This window comes from Ammospiza nelsoni, chromosome 14 (assembly GCF_027579445.1).
Source record: "Ammospiza nelsoni isolate bAmmNel1 chromosome 14, bAmmNel1.pri, whole genome shotgun sequence".
Taxonomy (NCBI): domain Eukaryota; kingdom Metazoa; phylum Chordata; class Aves; order Passeriformes; family Passerellidae; genus Ammospiza; species Ammospiza nelsoni.
Genome location: NC_080646.1, coordinates 12964853 through 12984462, shown reverse-complemented (window position 1 = coordinate 12984462; position 19610 = coordinate 12964853). Strand labels below are relative to the sequence as shown.

At 37.8% G+C, this 19610-nt stretch overlaps 2 protein-coding genes across 6 annotated transcripts in view; one reads left to right on the top strand and one right to left on the bottom strand.

The window, feature by feature from the left end:
- The window catches only part of CCPG1 (cell cycle progression 1), a 24418-nt gene extending 9133 nt beyond the window's left edge, over positions 1–15285 (top strand). Inside the window, exons 5-12 of one of the 5 annotated variants that reach the window (XM_059482553.1) lie at positions 89–296; positions 1299–1394; positions 4327–4590; positions 4966–4977; positions 7589–7710; positions 8748–10159; positions 11345–11430; positions 12673–15285. In XM_059482553.1, the coding sequence (XP_059338536.1) occupies positions 89–296; positions 1299–1394; positions 4327–4590; positions 4966–4977; positions 7589–7710; positions 8748–10159; positions 11345–11430; positions 12673–12710 (2238 nt within the window). In that variant the 3' untranslated portion in view covers positions 12711–15285. Of the gene's footprint in view, positions 1–88; positions 297–1298; positions 1395–4326; positions 4591–4965; positions 4978–7588; positions 7711–8747; positions 10160–11344; positions 12084–12672 lie in introns of those variants that run through there. The other 4 variants (XM_059482550.1, XM_059482554.1, XM_059482552.1 and 1 more) reach the window with 4 other exon arrangements.
- PIGB (phosphatidylinositol glycan anchor biosynthesis class B) lies at positions 12072–19610 on the bottom strand. Its single transcript, XM_059482556.1, has 12 exons — positions 19508–19610; positions 19291–19421; positions 18953–19072; positions 18252–18356; positions 17971–18101; positions 17241–17381; positions 16785–16836; positions 16171–16382; positions 14886–14950; positions 14036–14246; positions 13106–13286; positions 12072–12546 (listed from the first exon to the last, which is right to left on the bottom strand). Exons 1-12 carry the CDS (start codon positions 19587–19589, stop codon positions 12415–12417), a joined length of 1563 nt encoding a protein of 520 aa, XP_059338539.1. The 5' UTR covers positions 19590–19610; the 3' UTR covers positions 12072–12414.

Genomic DNA, 19610 nt, shown 5'->3' with positions numbered 1-19610 from the left:
TCCAACAATTTTTGTTTGTTTGTTTGTTTGTTTTAATTACTTCATGTTTTTTGTGTCTGAATAATTCTCACACTGTCCCTTTCCCTAGGAAAATAAAGAAAAAGTTCCTGATGATGGCTCCTGCATTGGAACTATTAGTGATGATTCTGACATTGTTACACTTGAAGCTCCAAAACCAGAAGAAACTCAGAGTCAGGAGGAAGCTCCTGCTGATGGTGAAGAAGCTCAGAGTTCAGAGGATTTTAACATGGGTTCCTCCTCTAGCAGTCAGTATGCATTTTCCCATGTAGAAACTGGTAAGAGCAATAGAGTCTTAAGCAATTGTGTGCAAAAATGTCACCAGGGAAAAATCCCAAACCAGTCTTTGGTTAGTGAGCCTTCTTTTTATGGAGAGAGGAAAAAAATAATGGTTTTGTTGAGTACATATCCAAGTATTAGAGTTTTTCTAAACTCTAGGTGCCCTCTTCAATTTTGTCTAAATGTATGTCTGCAATTTTTTAATTGAAAGCAATCTTTTTCATTAGTTGTTCACTGTTTTAAATGGAAAGTTAATTTGTAGCACATCTTGGAGAATGAAAATTACTTTTAGTTCACAGAATAATTGTAGGTTTTCTCTTGGCAATATTTTGGGCTTTATATAAGAGTTGGCATAAATGACTAGCAAGTGGGAGAGGATTTTTGGTGCCACGAGGACTAGGCAGTATGACTACAAAAACTTTGCACCACCCTCATAGCTATGTAGTGTATATTTATAGATTTAAGATATTCCCAGTGCTTGACTGAAATAAGCAGTGCATTATAATCAGGAGGAAGAGGATGAATATTTATCCAATAAAGAACACAAACAAAACCCCAACAAATCCAAACCAAAAACTTCCCATTTTGTTGCTGTTCTCTAGTTCTCTAGTCTTCCTCTATAATTCTTTTTGGCTTCTTGTTTGTAATCTCTTCTGTTCTCTGTTTTCTATGACACCTGTGTATTGCTGATTTTAATCTTTCAAATTAAGTTTATTATACAAGCAGGATTTTACCTAAAATACTGTTTTATCTTAGAGTAGGATACAGCATCATTAAATGTTCATGTATCTGCATAGTATCCACTGAAAACAGAAAGTGACAGTTTAGTGTCTAATTATAATCAGTGAAGATTTGTAATGAAATTGTCACCTTCTTTAAGTCATCTGGGGAATCTGGCTTAATTTTTAAATTAGGATTTAGTTGACTTTGTTTTTTTCTTTTAGGGATAAGTTCTAAAAAATGTCTTTTTTTTTCCCCCCCTGTGTTTTTGTACACAAAAGTCAGTTGGCTGGAGAAGCTGTGGAAGATTCCTGATTGTGTAAGGGGATGGGGAAATGAGGTGAAAGAGCATGTATCTCGCAGTCTTCCTTTTCAAGGTGGTGTGATTACATTTGATCAGCTTGTGCAAAGCTGATTGCTTAAGGCTTGCATGGAGTGTTCTTACAATTTTTGATAGCAACCTGACTTGGTCTTGTCATAGTCATATTCTAGACAGATGCTGAAAGCCAGTCCTCACTGAAGAACTTGGCTAAGCTCTCGGTGTCTTATGTGCTTCTTTAAAAATATGTTAACCTTGCATGTAGGTTTGGAGCAGACATCAGTAAGGTTTGTAATACATTTCAATGTCTGTGCTTGCTTGTTCCAATGGATAGTTCTTGTTGGATTCCAAGCCTACCTGTGGCTGGCAAAAAGAATTTCTTCCTTCTAACGTAAGCTGATTTCAGCATGGCCTTTAGTGCTGGGCATTCAACTGATCAAGTATTGCAGAAAATGGCAGGAGTACTTTTGCAAGTGTTTTAAATGCTGAAGTTTTAGAGGTGACAAAAAGTGGCAACAGAAATCTTTGCCATCCACTTCCTGTTGAGTGTTCTTCTGTGTTGGAAAAGGATGAGCCTCAGATTCTTCCTAATGTAGATACTAAAGCATTCTACAAGGATTTTCTGCCACTTCTTTTTGCAAACCAGTTCCTGTTTAGATTGTCTTCATCATGCAAGCAGAAATGTTTTAATGTTGCTTCATGAATGAAGTTCAGCCAGCAGAAATACCCATATGCTACAGTGAACTGTATCTGAGCTGTGTCTGTGCAGAAATGTCAACTGACTTAATCTGATTGCTGGTATAGATCTGACACTTCAAAATCACAGTAGAAACTAGGATTTTGGGCTGCTATTGTGATCACACTTGGTTTTATTTGTATCCTTTCTATCCTGGTACTATTAGAGCACAGCTTTGTACTGAATTCTTGCAGCAGCTGTAAGGCAGTGTCATTCTTGCCTGAAAGTGTAATTGCTGTTGACAACTAAGCTGTAAGTGCTTATGAATGGCTTTAAGTATATTACAGCATTTTTCTTTCTGATTGTCTTTTTTTCCCTCTTTTCTTATTCTTTGCTGTCCAGTGTGTATCAAAGAGTTTTTCCATTTGGCTAAAAGCAGCACTTGTTCCTTAACCACTTTTGTATTCCATGTGTGTAACCTTCTTTGGTTGTTGAAAAACCCTACAAAGCCCCACAGATGAGCAAGAAAAACACCTCTTACTAAGTTTGTCCTGTATATTTCTCTATAATGTCTGACCTCTGCATTCTAGGAATGCATTTGGAATGTTTGCCTTTGTTTTCCAGGATTGGGAAGTATGCATCTGCTTAAATGATTGGGTCTAAAATGGTGTCCTTCTCTCCTAAGCTATAGAAATTCATTTAAGTGTCTGCATGTCCAAGTCACTGTCTAAGTCTGGGTTGACTGATTTACTAAAATGGAATTTTTTATTAAGGGAGGAAGTTGTCTTTCATAATCTGTCATGTTGCTTGTCCATGGACTTGGAAATTAGAAGTGTTCCAGATACTAATTGATAATCTTTTCTGGGCTTGATGCAATCACCTCTATTGAGTTGTAATTTATTTTAAGTGAAGAATCTTAAGTGGTAATGCATTTTATAGATAATAGCTAGCACTGCTTGGCATTCTTGTCTGTTCAGTGATGTGTGCATGGCTTTGCTCAAACAAATGACTTTTCGGTTGTGAACTGTTCAAGGACAGACTTTCTATATTTGCATTTTTACATTCTGAGTAATGATGTCTGATAAGAGAATGAACAACCATATTTTAGGAGGGGCATTAACATTGTGTGACTGTGAGCAGCAAAATTAGTGTCCAAACAGGAGAACTCTGTCATGTCTAGAGACTTCACTGATCCCATTGAATTTATTCCAGACATGTGAATTAGGTACAGAATGCAGATACTTGAAAGCTATTTTCCACCCTACTACTGCTTCCCCTTGCACTTGAAAGTTACACTTTTAAAGGAAGGAGATTAAATAATAATTACTTCTATACTGCATTATCGAAATCTATTTACAGTATATGCAGCAAACATTTGTACAAATGGGAACAGCTCTGTTGTTATTTTCCTGGTTAGAATATGGCCCTTTTGGGCCATTAGAACTTGAACATACAAATGGTATAATAAATATAATCTTGAAAAAATTCTATAACAGGTATTTTTTAAGGTTAGAATTTGTTCTTATTGCAAATCTTGTCCAATTTACCAAAACTTCAGTCAGGTAATAGAAGAGTGTTGGGAAAGAACAAACAGAAAAGCACTTAATTGGATTTTTTCCTGTGCTACAGTGGTTGAAAATGGCTTTTTTGAAAGGTGGGTAAAGATGTCAACAGATAGTATATAGTAGATATTAAAAGAAAACAAAATTGCATATTTAAGTAAATTTATATCTTGATTTTGACTATTTCTAATAGTTACATTAATGGAACTGTAATGGAATTTTTTCTGCAGTTGCATGAAGATCACAGAATGAAATTTTTTGAGGGGATGTAACAAAACCATGTCTGTCTTCTGGGAGGCCTTCTTTTAGCAAGCCTTTATATTATTCTTTCATTATTAAGTATTTCAGTTTTAATAGCTGTAAGAGAAAGAAAACTGAAATCTTTATCTTTTTACTTCACAAGAATTTGCAGGGGCAGTACATGTAGATGCTTTAGGAGGCAGGGTTGACTGAAACACTTTGTAATGGGTGAATGATAAGGTATGGGGAAGTGCCATACAGCTATTTAGTGATGATTTCTTGATTCTCTATCATTTAGTTTTAAAAAATTAATTTTTAACTTTGAAGAGCACACATTGTTTGCGTAATTTCCAGCACAAACAATATCATTAGAATTTTAATTTTGTTTTGTTAATGTTCTCAAAGATAAATACCAGATCTATTTTGCATAAATAATACGGATCTTGATATTCAGTTTGCTCTTTACCACGGTACTCAATGCATTTTAACCACGGCTGTGTGCTGCTTTTCAGTGTTCTCGTCGCAGGCCAGCCCCGAGGAGTCGAGCAGCGATGAGAGCAGCAGCCAGGGCAGCCCGGCCGTGCGCAAGCGGCGCCCGCGGCGGCGGGGGGTGTCGGGCTCCGAGCCCGAGGGGGCGGCACCGGCACCGGCCGAGCCCGAGGCGGAGCCGGCCCGGGACGAGCAGCAGCAGCAGCGGCAGTTCGGCAGCGGCCTCAACAGGTGCATCGTCCTGGCGCTGGTGATCGCCATCAGCATGGGCTTCGGACACTTCTACGGTGAGTTCAGGGAGGGCAGAGCGCGCAGTGCACATCTTGTGCAGCAAATGCTGTTTTATTGTGACTGCCGTGTTTTGTCCTCTGCTAACGACCTAAGCCACTGCAGCTGTAGTGGTAATACAGGGAGGTTCTTCAGCAGTGCAACTGTATGCAATATACACTACTTCGTACAGTAATGGGGTAAATAGTGATTTTTTCTGAGTAGATCTAGTTTTATATGAAAATATGCCTTTCTAAAAAGGCACGTGATTCAGTTGGAGATGGGGATATCATTCACTTTGTATTTGGTGGTGACTGATAGTTAGGAATTTCAATTTTGGCACTTCTTTGAGATTTGTATTAATTTTCATTGATCCCAATTTTTTTTATTCTTAGGTAAACCTGAAGGTAAGAGCCTTGAGTGATGTACTGTGGATGCTGTTCTTGCGCTCAGATTTACTTTCTAAACCATGTGTGTGTTTGTGTACACACACATCCATATATGTATGCATACTTATATTGGGAAAATAAAACAATGAACCAAGTCTCAGGAGTTGCTAATGTATGTGGGATTATAAGAACAACTAATCCAATCATACACATTTTATGTAGTAGTAACTGGTGTGAAAGCTGTTTGATGAGCATTGGCATGCTAGAGGCATAGAGAAGCACAGTGATCACAGCAGTGTGTGATAGTGTTTGTGGGGGAACAGGAGATCTCAGTTGATAATCACTTCATTGTGTTTAGTTTGGTGTTAATGATAAATACTATCTTTTTAAAGAACTTGGAGATCTGTGGATGAAAAATACACTTTGAATGCGGACTCAGGGTAATGCATTTTTGAAGGAATTCACTTGTTCATTTATTGAATCTGTACTTCTAAATAAAAATTGTCATCATTGATGACAGTGATGGCTGCATTTTTCAGCAGAAGTAAGACAGCTCTGTGTGGCTTCAGTTTTTGCTTCTTCAAGTGAAAGTTCTTCATGGTTATGTGATAACTTATCTTTCTACCACTAGAAAGGAAGTGAAGTTCTGCTTCCATCTTCCTGTTTTTAGCTTTTTTTTTTTCCAACACAAACTTGCAGGGAGAATCCATCTCCCTGGAGGACTACTTTGTAATTTTGTGGTTCAGCTTGGAATGAATGTTTCCCACAGCATTCTGCTACTGTTAGGCTAATTGTCATGTAAGAGGATTGCAAGTGTAACTTCTTTTAAAAATACTTTCCTTTTTTTGGATCAATATCAGGATAGTATTTTCTTTTTAGCTCGAGCTCTAGGGCCCCCTTAAGACTTTCAGAGATGCAGAAAGCAACTAGATTAGATGAATTAGATTAATTTATATATTTTAATCAACTGTATCCTAATCAATATTAAACTGAGTTAACTGGTTTTATGATGCTCTAGGAAGGAGAACTGAATGAAGGCAAACTTTTCAGGTAACAGGTGAAGCTTAAATTAGGTAGAAGGTTCTGGCCTGAAAAATGTCTCCTTATGGACATTCAGATTAATTTTTTTCTTTAACCAGAAACTGCAAGGGGGACTATAGCTATACTGCTAGGGATTTGGATTGGTTACTTAAAGAATCTGAAGGAAACTGTGACTTAGAGTACCAGCTGGAAACACAAACCAATTACTGAGGAATAGCACTTCAATATGTTCATTTTTAGTGTTGCTAAATGTCATTTTTGCTTACTTTACTTAAATTAGGATTTTTTATAAGGAGAAAAAGAGAACTTTAAGTGTTTTCTGTAATTCAGGTTCTACTCAACATAAACCCTTTATGCTAAATGATGATTTTTCAGATGCAGGCTTTAGATTGTTAGGATTGATGGACTTCCTCAAAAGCATCTATAAAAGATAAATATTAATACCAAATTTACTGTCAGTATACTTTAATTCATTTATGAAAGGATCTGTGCTCTCAAGAAGTGTTTACTAGGACTCTGCAGACTTAAAATCATTGCTGTAAAAAATGTTGCCTTTGCTTGAAGGCAAATGTTGCCGTTGCTGAATTGAACTATTATAGTTCAGCTTTGTTTAATAGAGCAGTCTTTTTTTAAGGTCACACTTCACAATAGATAAAAAAGAAGAGAGCACAAAACATTCATGAGTGCAAGTGTAGTTAGAGCATTTCTTCTGTTTACAGTATGTCTCCCCCTGCCTTTAAATACAGAAATAGATCTCTGATTATGGTGCAATGGTTTTGAAAGAAATACTTCAAAATTGCTGTTGCCTTCTTCTCTAGAGTCAATTCAAGAGAATCTAAAAAGCAAATATATAAAAACTACATCAGTGTTAGGGTTTAGAGAACATATGTTAGGTGAGGAAGTACCAGTCAAGAAGCTGTTCTTGACAAAGAAAATTTGGTGGCTAGTACAGCAAAATACTTTTTCTGAAAGCCAGGGTGTCTCAGCCTTTGTCTGGCAGTTGAAAAACAGGACACGTGCTTACTCTGCAGCCTCTGCTTATGGATAAGAAGGACAAGACAGGGCCTGAAATGCTTGCTGCTTCTGCTTTGTGAGCAGTGTGTAATAATTGTATTTCTGCATGAAAATTTAAACACTGTGCTAATACCCTCTCATTCATGTAATTCAATTAACAGTCAAGGTTGGAGTTCTGAATTGGATAATGCATGGACCAATAGCCTCCCTTTTATCCTGGTTGACTTGCATGTTTCTAAAAACCTTAGAGAGAAGTCACAAATATTCTTTCCTGTATAACTTGTTGGGTTGGTTTGGATCTAATTTATTTCTATGTAGTGTTCCAAAATTCCTTTATTTGTTATAAGTGAAAAACCAGTGTAGAAGCCGATTTTTGGGTCTGAGAAATGGTTTATCATTGAAAGAAAAAATTTTCCCTACAGCTAAACAGTTACTGCTAAGGACAGGGCTGAAATGGCAAGGTAAGAATCCTTCTCAATTTCCAAAGAGAATGAAGATGATCTTTAGGTTCCTCTGTTCCTCTAACTCCTTACTCTGAGTCAGTCTATCAAAAGAAACTTTTTTATCTTTGTAGGTACAGTGCAGATCCAGAAACGGCAGCAGCTGGTGGCAAAGACACGTGAATTAAAGGATCTGAAAGATGACCTTTACCAGTGCCAACAAGAGCAAGGAGATCAAGTGCACCACAAAGGGGGGGTAGGTGTGAGCTTAGCTGGAAGTCATTGCATAATTCTGTCATTGTGTGTGTGTTTTACACAAAGTGAAATTAATTTCTCACACAAATCCATTTAATTTTTGTCTTTAGCAAGTTCTTTCAGAGAACTTTCCCCTGAATTCTTGACAAATGTTTATGTTGATTGAATTTGCTCTCGGAATGTGGTTAAACATACTGGGTTCTATGTCTGTGGTCTAGGAGTTATCTGGGCACAGAGACTGTTTCCCTGTGACACAGTGCCAAGTTGTCATCAATGAAGACAGCTGAAGTAGAAAATGCTTGTAAAAACATGTTGAACATAGAGGTTTTGTGATTTTTAAATTATCTTTATCTTTCTAAATTATCAATAGTTATTAATTTTTTGAATACTTAAACCATACTTCTGTTTTTTTGCTGCTGCATCATCCAGAGAGATGATTAGGGAGTGGGTATTTTTTTTAGATTTTTTTTTTATGTGTCCGTTAGCAGCATTTGTACATAATTCAGTATGTTCTAGAGCTTGTCAATGACGCCAACAGACTGGGGAGATCCTTTTGTGTTAGTATATAGTTACACAAACAGATATTTTCAGATTTGATTAAAAATCATTAGCCCCAACAGCTAAATGCCTTTTTTTTCTGCTAATTTTTTTGGTAATCTGTAAATCCAGTTTGCTGAACATAAATCAACAGCAAAGATGCACATTTTGATTTCCTTTGAAGATGTTATGAGTTAAGAGTTCATGCACCCAACTGACTATTCTTTGTCTAGTTAAACCAATACAAGTGAGGGGTGGTGACCTCTGGCTGGCTGGGAAAGTTTCTCACATGGTCTTTGTTGCCAAGAAAGTGTGTGATAAACAAACCCAGCTGAGATAAACAAACCAGCTCTATTTTTGCATCTTGGCTGTGCATGTTTCATTGCATCCAAAACGACAAGTAAGCTCTGTTTGGGCTACCTTGGTTTTTCATCTTTCTAGCTAAAGTTGTAACAATTCTCATTGTAGTATTTCTGCTTGTTTTCTTTTTGTTTCTTTTAGTCACTCAAGGGAGATCTTGGCACGTGTTTGACCTTTACTGAGGTGGAGAAGAAATCCTTTGATTCTCAAAAAAAAAGTCTTGCGGCAGAAAATCAGCACCTAAGAGAATCTCTAGAGAAAGAAGAAAAAGCTTTGGCCTCACTTCAGGAAGAATTAAGGAAGCTAAGACAACAAATTAGAAACTTAGAAGATAAAGGTAGTAGCACTGAATCTATTGTAATAGAAAATCAGAAACTAAGGGAGCATTTGGAAGAGGAAAAGCAAAGGAACAGCAATTTTCTCAGGCAAAAGGAAACACTCTTTGCAGAGGCACAGATGCTAAGGCGAGAACTGGACAAGGAACGTCATGTTACAGAAGCTCTGAAGAAAGAACTGGAACAGTTAAGTTCTCGTCAAACACCTGAGAGTGCTGATGATGATGATGATGAGACTTTAAGAGAAAATCAAGAAATAGAAACTCTGCGAGGAAGACTGGCAGAACTGGAAAAGAAGCTGAACTTTGAGCAACAACGCTCTGACTTATGGGAGAAGCTGTATGTTGAAGCAAAAGACCAATCTGAAAAACAAGAAATTTATGAAAGTGGACAGAAGAAAGGTGCTAAAGGGCAAAGTAAGAGTAGAAAGAAATCAAAGGAGACATTTTTTGGTTCAGTGAAAGAAACTTTTGATGCTATGAAAAATTCCACAAAAGAGTTTGTAAGACACCATAAAGAAAAGATTAAGCAGGCTAAAGAAGCAGTGAAAGAAAACTTGAAAAAATTCTCTGATTCTGTAAAGTCTACATTCAGACACTTCAAAGATACCACAAAAAACATCTTTGATGAAAAAGAGAAGTCATCAAGTGACAAAAGATATGAGGCAAGCAAGAAAGCTCGAACTTTTTACCGAGACCATAACTCCTACGAGAATCTGAAGCACATGCATTACAGGGGACCTCACATGCCCAAAGAATCCAGAAGTGGAAGGAAACATCATTTTACAACATATGAAAAAGATTCAGATTCCCAGAAATGTCTCAATGATCATTTGTGTAATAGAAAACATCAGTTTGCCCTAAAGGGCTGCTCTGGTATTTTTGAATGTGCTCATCAAGAATTCCTTAGTCTCTTTAACAGAGTTTCAGATCCCATCAGGGTGGATGAATTTAACCGGCTAATGAGAAAGTATTTGCAGCAAGTTGTGCATAACTTTCATCACTGGAGAGAGCTAGAAAATTTCATCAATAAGTTTTTTCATAATGGATTGTTTATACATGACCAGATGCTGTTCACTGATTTTGTTAATGATGTCAAGGATTACCTGGAAGATATGAAGGAATACCAAAGTAATAATGAGAAGGTTTTTGAGGATTTGGACAAATACGTCTACAGATACTACTTCCATTATGATAATTCACCCCAGTATGGACCCAGGTTTGTTTCCATGTTTCCTGTACTTGATAACACAAAGAAGTGTTCTTTGTAAAGACAACCAATGTCCTTGTTGTAATGGATGGTCTTTGAGCAGGTATGTGTGTGTATGTGTATGTATGCATATACACACACACATATGCTAGAAGACTTTCTGAAGGACTTAGTGGAAATATTAGATTATGTTATATGAAGTGGATCTGTAGAACCTTTATATAAATTTTGTGTGTGTGCATAGCAAAATCTGATGTTTCTGCCGGGTTCTTTAGAAACCTGGAGCTGCCAGTAGGATTTTTTTAGACCAAACAGCTCTGATTGCCCATCTGATGGAATGAGGAACTGTCTTGGAGCATTAACTGGGGCTTCCTTGTTGTCCTTTGCTGAATGAGGTTTTTGAGTGTATTTAAGGTGTGTCTGAGTCATGTTCTGGCAGATACATTTCACTCCTCTCCTGCAGAGGAGTGTAATGCTGGGTTAGTCTGTATGTCCAGAGCGGAGCTCATCACACAGCAGGCATTAGTTCAGATCCTGCCCCTGACTAAGCTTTGTTCAGACTTGCTCACAATGGCCCTTTGTGTCAATTGTTTCCTACATTCCTTTCCTGGATCTAAAGGTGTTCTCAGGGCTTTACAAATTTACACTTGTATTATTTATCATTTCATGTACTTTACTGCAGCTCAAGTCTGAACTATTAACTACTTTGGGGTTACTAAGTATTATGTAATGTAGCACTTGCTCCTACTGAAAGGTGAACCATGAAGGTAATAGTCCTATTGTCAGCTACCCAGTTAATGTGGTTTTGGCAAACATATAAGTTTATGATTTTATTTATAGTCCATCTTCCTAATTTATTATCAAATGAACTTTATTTTTAAGTTAAATACCTAATTTGTGAGAATTTCAGTTTGCAGAAAATCAATTCCAAATTCTTTTACTGATACTGTTATACAGAAGATTGTGATACCAGCTGCATTTTTATTTTTAGAAAGCATTTCTTTTGTATATACCATCTTATTGATGATTTAAACAAAGAAATGCCTCCCCCATTTTTCTTACAAGGACCTAAAAGGACTACTTACTACTAATTTTGTTTTCAATGAACCTCAGCATGTTAAAAGCTGTACTTGAAAATGTACTTGTGTTATAAAATGCTTTTAGTAGTAATAAGCTTTTGTTTACTCCTTGCAGTCGACCTAAAAGACCTTTTACACAAACTGAGAATTCCAGACATGAAAAACAAGCTCAGAAGTACCAACACCGTAATAAAAGAGAAGGTAAATGGCATAAACATGGTCGCACTAATGGAAGACACATGGCAAATCTTGAAATAGAATTGGGGCAACTACCCTTCGATCCAAAATACTGAGTAATTTATTGTAAAAACTAAGATTAAAATTCACATGCTCTCTGGAAACTAGTGTTTTTCAACAAAGCAGCAAAATGCAAATTTTTTTCTGAATAATTTGATTTTTACACATTTTTGTTAACAGGCAGAAGTCAGGCTTTCTGATTTGCATATTCTGTACCGTTGCTTTAACTGTTCTTTGGAAGTAAAGATTGTTTGGGTGCCAGCAGTATTGTTGCAGAAACTAGGCATGCCATGACCTGTGTATGAAAAAATGCTTAATTGCATTCCATTAGTGTAGTTAAAGCTTGAGCCATGCATAATGTACCAACTACTAACTCCAATGTTTGATATACTAACTTCATCTCATCCTTCAAAACATAGAGCAACATTGTGGTAATGTATTTGTTAGTGTTCTGTAACCTTATATTTGCTTCCTGTCTTTGGGGGGGTTCAAGAGCCTGTTGAATTGTGAAGAATTTGCTGTGCTGCATTCTAATCAGTGTGCTGATTTAAACACTTGAAATGTCTTGCATATCTGCATATTGTAGAAGAAAAATAAAAGAGACATTGTGGGTAAAAGTCTTTTATTATAAAAGAAACTCAGCATAGCTGTACAGTTCTATAAAAACAGTCCAGCCTTGCCTGTATTTTATTGCTTAAGTATTCATATGGTAATTTTGGTTTTCCCAATGACTTCGTGTTGTAAGGTAGGTCAGGAACCCCACCCTGTCCTACTGCTACTGAAGCTGCCTTCAGGAGGAGGTGGATGTGTTTGCAGGCAGCCACTGGCTGCCTCATGGGACTCCCCCAGTTTCAGACTCAGTGCTTTCTCCTTTCTGCAGTACGAGGTGTAAGCACAGCTACTGCTATGCAAAACTGATCTCATTGGGTCTGAGCTCTAGCCTGATCTTCAGGGATAATTCATTTCAGTTTTCCTCCTGTAGATGGAGATGTGGCTTCCAACTCGTCCTTGAGGTACATGAGTGTGAAAGATAGTGGCTGTTTTCTCATAGCCCCTTAAAGCTAGAAATGATGATATTTCCTGCAAATGAACATACATTAATTTACACAGTAAGAAAACACAGCTGTGAACATAAGAATAGTGTTTCAAAGTCTCCTAACAAACATCAGTTCAACTGTCCCTGGGAAGCTTTATCCTTTATTTTAGGAAAGCCTGCTAGAAAAAGAAGCACTTATCCTGTTTGATCCTGTCTGGAGCAGATATTCACCAGCCACCATTGCTTGAGTTCATGGACTTCATTAAAGATTTGAGGGGTTAAAAGGTACTGTGACTGCAGGTGTTTTTAGTTTTCATTGTTGCTTACTTAAAAGTGCAGTTTCTGGGAATAGATGGCAGATTTGTTTTAACATTACTTTGTGGCCTGTAGAATTTGCACAGAGGAGAGAGCATACATGAACATTAAATATAGAGCAGTGGAATTATATCAATCTTATTGTGGGCTATAGGGGTCAATTTTAATATAAGCTATATTTTAAAAGTTGTGAACAACAATTTTCAAATATTTTAACTATAACTCTTCTCTAATTTATTTTGTAACTTATCCTCAGAAGCACTTTGTTTCATCTTGATGTTACCATACCTGTTCTAGCACATTGAAGAGGATCAAGTGACTGGGTAATAATGTGTCATTGTAAAACTCCTTGTTCAGCCAGCCAAGTGGGTTAGAGTAAAACACCTCTGCTTCATCAATGTAGCTCGCATTGCCAGTTAGGTCTGGGGGACACTGAAGGAATCTCATTTTTAGAGGACAGTGAACATGACTAGGGAGAAAAACAAAAACACATTTCATGATAAACTGACCAGAATCAGAGGTTTGAAATGACTCAGCATTTCAAATGACACCTCAGTCAAAACAAATATCAGTTAATTTTTTTTCTTCAGAGTAGTGTATTTTTCCCTTCAATAGTTCATATGAAAGCAAAGTAGAGCAAGCAGATTCAGCTCCAACTGCTGGGACTGTGCTGTTAGCAGTTAACAGAAAACACATTTATCTTAATAAAAATACCATTTGCACAACATCAGTTTCTTAAAAAGGTACTTTTCCATATCAGCTTCACTATTATATCTGCTTTAGCATTTTGTTTACTTGTCAGGATCTACTGAAAACCTTTTGCAGTGACGTAAGTCAGAGCTGTAATGACACTTCTTTACTGCTTAGCAGCAGAAGTAAAATTAATACATTTTGATTGTAACAATTAGTGTTTAATTTTGCTAAAAATGTTATCATAATGAAGAAGTGTGACATACTTAGTGAAGTCCTTGGACTTACTGCATATCCTCATACAAATCTATTCCACAAAAAATGAGTAAAGCTTAGATGCTGAATTTTATTCTGTGTTATAAGCATTTGGCATATTTCCCCTATTCACTCCATATTAACAGTATGAAAAATCAAAACTCTTCCTGTATACATTTATATATCTCAATTTATTAAGCCTTGGAAAAAAGAAATCTTGATTTCTGATTAAGAGTTTGGGTTTTAATGTAGGGCACTGTTGACACTTAATACCTGTAAAATGGGGTAGAGTGGCATGGCATCAGGATGAAGACAAAAGCTTGTGACTGCTGGGAGTGATTGCAGAGCTGCTGGATGTGACTCATAACATCCAGAGTGCCTCGCTGGTGAACCAAGCCTGTGTACAGGGCTGGGACTAAATTGGATAACAGCAGGAAACTTGCTGCAGTTTTCTTCCATGCTTTCAGGTATCTCAAAGAATATCCTATAGAAACATTTGAGTAAGTTTGGGAGATAAACAATTCACACATTTTTTAAAGTAGCCTAATACAGTGGCAATACAATTTCAAAACCAGTGCTTTGTCTCTTCAAATTTAATTTCTTGTAGTGAAAATCAGTCCATTCAGTAGTTTGGATGAATGATATATGGCAACTTAACTGATGTGTTCTGATTCATATAAGTCCACATAGAGCCAGAATAAATGGTAAACTACATGTGCATGGCTGTGGTATTCTTTTTCTCCAAACTGCTGAAAACTACAGCATTATTTTATTGTTTTTAAATTTTGAGCTTCTGGCCTTGGAAAAGCATACTCCATTTTTTCCCCATCTCAAATCACTGCCCCTTTCCCCCATTTTGCTTGAAGGAGCTAATAATGGGAAAAGGCACACAATTGTCATGTTTTTGCAGGAATACTTTTATCCATGCTAAGAATTCTTTATCTGTGCTACAGTCACTTGCTCTCCCTCATCTTTTTTCTTTCTCTTTTTAACTAGCTGTAAGAAAAGGCTAGGCTAATTCTAAGAATCCTTTATCAAATACCTACGTTGACCATTAACAGTCTCCCCTGGGATAAAAATTATATCCAGGTAAGATTGCAAGACATTTGAAACCAATGCTTACCACAAAAAATCATGCAGAATGGCAGTACTGGATAGATGAACCTGAATTCCTTATGGTTCAGTGTGCTGTAATAAAACATACAGTGGTACAGCAAGAAAATTAAACGCTTCAGTTCTGTTGACAAAATGTGTTTCAGAGCACAGGGAAGAAGAGCACGTGCATGTATTAAGAAGCTTTTGGTATTGAAGCAGTTAAGAGTAAAAATCCAAATTGTCACTTTTGAAGAACATAATGAGTACATTGAAATTAAGACTATTTGGTCAGTTTAAACCAAGCACTGTTAAAAATTCCTGCCTATTACAATTGAGTGGTCTGATTCTTTGATAACTAGATGTAAATTAACCAGTACTTCACCAATCTGTTTTCTGTAATAAGACACAATAAATAGTGTGGATGAAAAGCTAAGATTCAAGTGCCCATTTGTATCTAGCAAATTAACAGTCACCCCTGCTAATACAAAAATAAACAATTTCCCATGACAACTTTTTGGGCTTTTTTGGGGATTACTGCAACTCTCATGTCTTGGGAATCAAAGGGGTTCTTACAAAACTAAGGGAGGTAAAAAAAGTCCTAAAGCAAATAAAGCTACTTCCAGTTTTAAGCTGGAAAGAAGAAATTGCAATTCTGGTCTTGCTACTGTTTTGCTGTAGTCTATTACTACAATAATATAAAAGTATTCATTGCTTAGTATTTATTTACTTGCTGTATTTTTTTCATGTCTGAAAGTGTCTCTTCTCTTTACAGTTAATTCTGATGCTTTAGAAAAAACTTACCTTTTCTTATACTTCTGAGCTTACAGTGAGAAATACAGCCTTATGGTAGTTAAGAGCTGTGTATAAACTTGGGAATGGAGTAAGTTTTAGAGGACTTGGAATCTCTCACCTTACTGGGGATGTATTAAAGAACCAAATGAAATGGTGTTTTCATTAACAAGCATCTAATGAACTCAGTTTTCTAACTAGTTCTGTTTTTATTTAAACACCTGTTGGGTGATTGAGTGTTGGCTTTGGGATTTTTTAAAATTTAATTTCATGATGAATTATTTTATTCTTTAAAGGACTAAATAAATTCTAAAGATACATATTGGTGACAATACAAGAAGCAGTATTACACAAAATTCTAGAACCAGTTTTATAACTGATGGCATTTCTTGGAGTGTTTGAACAGTTTCTGTAAGTTTTCTATCACTTAACCTGAACACTACGCTGCTTTGTTCTGGAGAGGACAGGGGCTTTGCCAAGAACACGAGCAGTGAGAGGCAGCAGTTGCCCTCAGCAGAGATTACCTGTACACCAGCAGTGTCCAGAGCAGTGCCAGCAGAAGGATGCGGAACCTCCTTGGTGCCAGTGCGCAGCCGTGAACAAAGAACGGCAGATGGGGACCCAGCACAACTGGCAGCCCCTGAGTCAAGTACCAGTGCCAGGGGTGAGAGCCATAAAATGTTCCCAAATTCTGCAGCACGTTGAATTTCAAGAAGTTCAGCTGAACCAGTACCCACTGGGAGATGGGGGGAGTTAAACACAAATCCAAAGTCAAACACAACAGCTACACAGTCATCACTGGGCCTATATAATACATTTTTACTCCTATTTCAGGTTGTTTTGTTTTACTAAGACTCAGCAGGGATTTCCTTTACTGAGCAATTAATCACAGAAGTGTGTAAGTTTGTAGTTTGTTGGTAACTATTGAGGACTAAGCATACTGATTTTATGTAGCAGTCCATCACTTGAAATACCTGAGAATCAGTGTTCAAGGGTTTGTAGCTTAGGATATATTTAAAGATCATAGGCCAGACACTGTCACAGAAACAAGAGAAGTCAGAGAAATCTGAAATATCCACCAATGCTAAAATACTAAACCCCAACCTTCTTCTTGTAAGTCAAGTTTAAAACAGCTTACCTCACCAAAAAACACACGGTCAATTATTAAAGAGGTTCCTACTGTGACCAATCTGCAAAAATGGAAAGTTTGTTGCACTGACATTGCCTGAATTGCTTTTGTATCTTCTCCAGCTCTGTCAAAACTCTGATTCCTAGTATTTTTGAGGTTATCCATACTCATGGCCATTTTACAGTGGCCACTTGCCATCACCTGGTATCCTTGGCACAATCCCAGATTAAAATGGAATGCTGCTCATGTCTCACCATCATGAAATCTCTCCAGGTGCTTTTTGCAGCATATGTAACAGTTTGAAGGAAACGTGCCCCTTCCTTAAACTTTTGCAAAAAGACTCTATTTGTTCTATTTTTTATTTACATGATATCAGATTTTTTGGCTTGTCTGCCTTTGCAGCAGTAAAACCAATCTTAAGATGTAGCTGTGCACAGTCCCAGTTTAAATTGAGAAAGAACTTACCCAACTGGAATGCAGTTGTGTAGGATAAGGTCTGCTTTCCTCTGTTCTTGCAAAAAATGGCTGAAGACCAAAGGCATCCATGGGATAACAGCAGTGGGACGAATAATAATTGCAAGTGCAACCAAAGCTAAATACTTACAACTAGAAGGAAGAAAAATAAAAAACCCAGCAGCTTATCAAAAGATCTGGTCAATTCTTTTGCAGACAGTGACATTTCAACAACTGTCCTGTCTCTGGCCAAAAGTTTTTCATACTACAGGTAACTTTGACTCTCTGAGTGCAGATACTCTCTCTTGCTTAGAAGGCTGCTGCTCTAGAATTGCTGTGTTACAATAGAGTTGCTAACTAGAGGTACTTTAAAATAGTGAGTGATAAAGAAAATTGTGACCACAAGTTCACCTATATCTGATCCCAAAAAGCTTTTGTTATCTTTTCCCAAGTTACTCTATATTCCGTGGCTTTAAAGTTTAAAATAAAAGCTTCCCATAAAGTCACACTTTGCAAAGGAAAGAGGGGAACAGATAATTTTACATTTAGCTATAACATAATCTTAAATATTTAGAGGAAATACTAGAATGTTCCTTCCATAAGACAGAACTCTTGCTACATGAATGAAGGGGCTTTGGTCTCCTTAGATATTAAGAAAAAAGTTAGCATTTTAAACAATATCAGTAGATTGGTGTCATCCCAAACCAAAAATCACCAGTACTGTTAGGAGAAAGTTTCTCACCTGTTCCCCATCTTGGAGCCTTTTATTGGATAGTAGGAAAGAGCAAAAATAGTGAGAATAGTCTCCATGGTGTTTGTTAGAGTTCTGGTACAGGAATACCATGTAAACCAGGAACAGAGTTGGCAGAAGAACTGAAAATAATTATGAACACATTAAAACAAGTTCACCTAAATGAAGGTGGTAATTCTTCAAGGTGTGACATATTATTTTGCACTCACTTATTTTACAATGTAAAATGAGTGTTTATTAATATGCATAATTTTTTAAAGGTTATGACTCACCACAAACTTTGCTGTTTCTGAATTTTCAAGGTGTTGCACTAATGAGTAAAGCTTCACATCAGCAAAAGCAGCCAGAACTGCCTGTGCAAGCCTAGGGACCCAGATCTGTGTAAGCAGAGAAAACTGTACTTGCAACAAACCAAGTTAAATTCCAAGTTTTAAGAGAGGACTGAATTAGTGAATGACTGTTCAAGTATGAAAATAGTGAATTGGTGAGTATTCTCTATAGCTTTTTATGATTTTAAAAATGAAATAGTAAGGGCCTTGGGTAAGGATAGTATTTCTACCAAAACAGAGAATGTCTGAAGTTCAACTGAAAGTGTTCAGAGATGGAAAGTAGAATTATCTGCTTTACATCTTCAAAAGAAATCAAAAGGGGATGTTGTTAGTTCTATACATTGCTAAACACTTTGGAAAACTGAATTACTGTGCAATTATGATGTAGTGGCAAACACAATCAGTATGAAAATCCAAGAGATGGACAGAGACCTCTGCACTTGCAGGCATCAGTGTTGTGATTGGAAATCTATTGAGTTCTGCCCCCATGGGAAGTCAGTGAGATCTCTGTGTTCACACATCTCTAATTGCCAGACTCAAGGCTTTGCATTTTACTTAGACAATGATAAAAATATGCTGTGTTTAAATACAACACTTTAAAATTGAATTTTAGTAGCAGATGCACAGTTTTTGATTATACTCACCAGCAGCTGAACATTATCCTTAGCCAGCAGCTGTAATGCTTTGTACATGCTTGCAAAGATCAGTGGGTATGAGTAGCCCCTTAAGTTACTTGTCCATTCCCAAGTCAGGTAACCATAATTATGAATATTAAGGACAGATCATAACCAACTGAAAGGCAAAGCTTTACCCGAGCCATTCGGATCGAGACCTTCTGTCCCTTGAGCCAGAGCGGTGGGGTGTATATTGCTGGTCAAGCCAACACCTTATTCCCGCAAAGCCGTGCCCGAGCGCCCACCCGCACAGGGCACCGCGGGGAGCGATGAGAGGGCGCGGGGGCCGCGGCAGGGGAAGGATATTTGAAGACCATGCGATGGGCCACCTCCAGCGACTGCCAGTACTCGTCCGGGACGAAGCTGGTCTGGACGAGGAAGCAATTGAGGGTCCGCAGCGCCAGGGCGAGCGCCAGCAGCGACGCGGGCGCGGCCGCACCTGCGGGGGCGAGGCTGGTCCGTCACGGGCCCCTCGGGAGCCGCCCCCAGCCCTGCCCCTGCCCCTCCCCGCCCGGCCTCGCTTACCGGCGCCTCGCTGCGCTGCGGCCCTCCCGGCCGAGCTGTACAGCACCGACCGCCGCTTGCGGAGCCGCACCGCCTCCGGCATCCGCGCCCGCAGCTCCCCCGC

Coding starts and splice junctions, on each gene's coding strand:
- PIGB (XM_059482556.1), bottom strand. CDS start 19,589: ATGCCGGAGGCGGTGCGGCTCCGCAAGCGGCGGTCGGTGCTGTACAGC. Junction 17,382..17,970: donor GGCTCCAAGATGGGGAACAG/GTGAGAAACTTT, acceptor TCTTCCTTCTAG/TTGTAAGTATTTAGCTTTGG. Junction 16,383..16,784: donor ACCGTGTGTTTTTTGGTGAG/GTAAGCTGTTTT, acceptor CCCATCTCCCAG/TGGGTACTGGTTCAGCTGAA.